This window comes from Rutidosis leptorrhynchoides, chromosome 10 (genome assembly GCF_046630445.1).
Source record: "Rutidosis leptorrhynchoides isolate AG116_Rl617_1_P2 chromosome 10, CSIRO_AGI_Rlap_v1, whole genome shotgun sequence".
Taxonomy (NCBI): domain Eukaryota; kingdom Viridiplantae; phylum Streptophyta; class Magnoliopsida; order Asterales; family Asteraceae; genus Rutidosis; species Rutidosis leptorrhynchoides.
Window position 1 is genome coordinate 287,501,612 of NC_092342.1, and position 1,968 is coordinate 287,503,579.

At 30.9% G+C, this 1,968-nt stretch overlaps 1 protein-coding gene across 1 annotated transcript; it reads left to right on the top strand.

The window, feature by feature from the left end:
- Nucleotides 1-371: 371 nt before the first annotated feature.
- LOC139871125 (uncharacterized) lies at nt 372-1,688 on the top strand. Its single transcript, XM_071858861.1, has one exon. It carries the CDS (start codon nt 372-374, stop codon nt 1,686-1,688), a length of 1,317 nt encoding a protein of 438 aa, XP_071714962.1.
- Nucleotides 1,689-1,968: the final 280 nt, after the last annotated feature.

A 1,968-nucleotide genomic window follows, 5' to 3' on the forward strand; every position in this document is an offset into this window, starting at 1 on the left:
TTGTGTAGGTTCGATTAACGGCCGTTGTTTGTGGGTGATTGTTATCATCGAAACCCTAATTTTTCAAAATTAGGGTTAGGGTTTTGTTCTTCTGCTGAATATTCTTCTTTCTTCCTGGTTCTTGTATCTTCAAAGGGGAGTCTCGCGTTTATTCATATTATCTGGCTTTCTTAATTGCTTAATTGATTTATTTGTGATCTGTTTTGTATCTGATATACAATTACTTGATCGTTAAATCACTATGCCCAACTCTTGATCCAAGTCCTCTGAGACTTGTGAAAACATGATCAAGCACAGGTTGGATTTACTAATCATTTGATTGTACTTATTTGTTTCTTGTATCTGTTTGTTTTCTTTTCTGTGTGTCAAATATGGGTGATAGTACTTCTGCTACACAGATAAACAAGTTGGATTTTAGTGATCCACTTTATCTTCATGCTAATGATACTACTGGAACACCAATTATTGCAATAAAATTAAAAGGAACTGAGAACTATAATATTTGGAGTAGGTCAATGTTGTTGGCCTTATCCACAAAAAATAAATTGGGTTTTATTAATGGTACTGTAAAAAGAAGCACAACTGATGAGGTTCTTGGATCTCAATGGGATAGATGCAACTCAGTTGTGTTGTCCTGGATTCTTGGATCTGTTTCAGAGGATCTTTACTCTGGGCAAATTTTTTCCACTAATACAACTCAAGTGTGGATTGAATTAAAAGAGACTTATGATAAAATTGATACATCAATAATATACAATTTTCATTATCAAATTAATACATTGAAACAAGGTGATAACACTCTTTCTGAATATTATCATAAGCTCAATACATTGTGGAAACAATATGATGCTATGGTGTCCTCACCTGCTTGTACATGTGAATTGGCTGCTTGTACTTGTCCTGCTGCAACTTCTGTTAAAGATCATAAAAAAATGATGAAATTAATGCAGTTTTTAATGGGTTTGAGTGATGAATACACTGCTATAAGAAGTAACATATTGTTAAGAGATACTGTTTTAGATGTAAAAGAGGCCTATGCTGTTATTTCAAGGGAAGAATCCCATAAGGGAATTCTTACTACTGATAAAATATCAAAAACACAAGCTAGTGCTTTTGTGTCTCAATCAAACAATTCATATAATAAAGCTGGTAACAATTCATATAATAAAGCTGGTAATAATTCTGGAAGTTATTCAAATAGTAACAATTATAATAGAAACCAGAATCAAACATTAAAATGCAAAAAGTGCAATAAAATGGGTCATACAATTGAAAGATGTTTTGAAATCATTGATTATCCACCTTCTTTTAGAAGAAGGATTAGTAATAATCAAAATGTTAATTCTGGAAATAAATCTTTTGCTAATCATAGTGTTACTAATAAAGAAGAATCTTCTGAATCTGCTCCTGCAAGTCTTACAAATGATCAGCTTTTGAAGTTACATAGTCTTATCAATGAGAATCCTACTCCTGTAGATGCAAATGCTAACATGGCAGGTAACTTTATGAATTGTAACACATTATTTAACTCAAGTTTTCAACAGTTTTTTAACAGTCACATAAATGAAAATTTCAAAAACAAAAACCAAGGCTGGATAATTGATTCTGGTGCTAATCAACACATGACTGTTTCAGAAAAAGATTTAACTGATGTATCCAATTTAAACTTAACTGTGGGACATCTGTAGTGACCCGAACTTTTCCATGTATATATATATATTAATTGAGATTGATATTTACATGATTAAATGTTTCCAACATGTTAAGCAATCAAACTTGTTAAGACTTGATTAATTGAAATATGTTTCATATAGACAATTGACCACCCAAGTTGACCGGTGATTCACGAACGTTAAAACTTGTAAAAACTATATGATGACATATATATGGATATATATATAGTTAACATGATACTATGATAAGTAAACATATCATTAAGTATATTAACAATGAACTACATATGTAAAA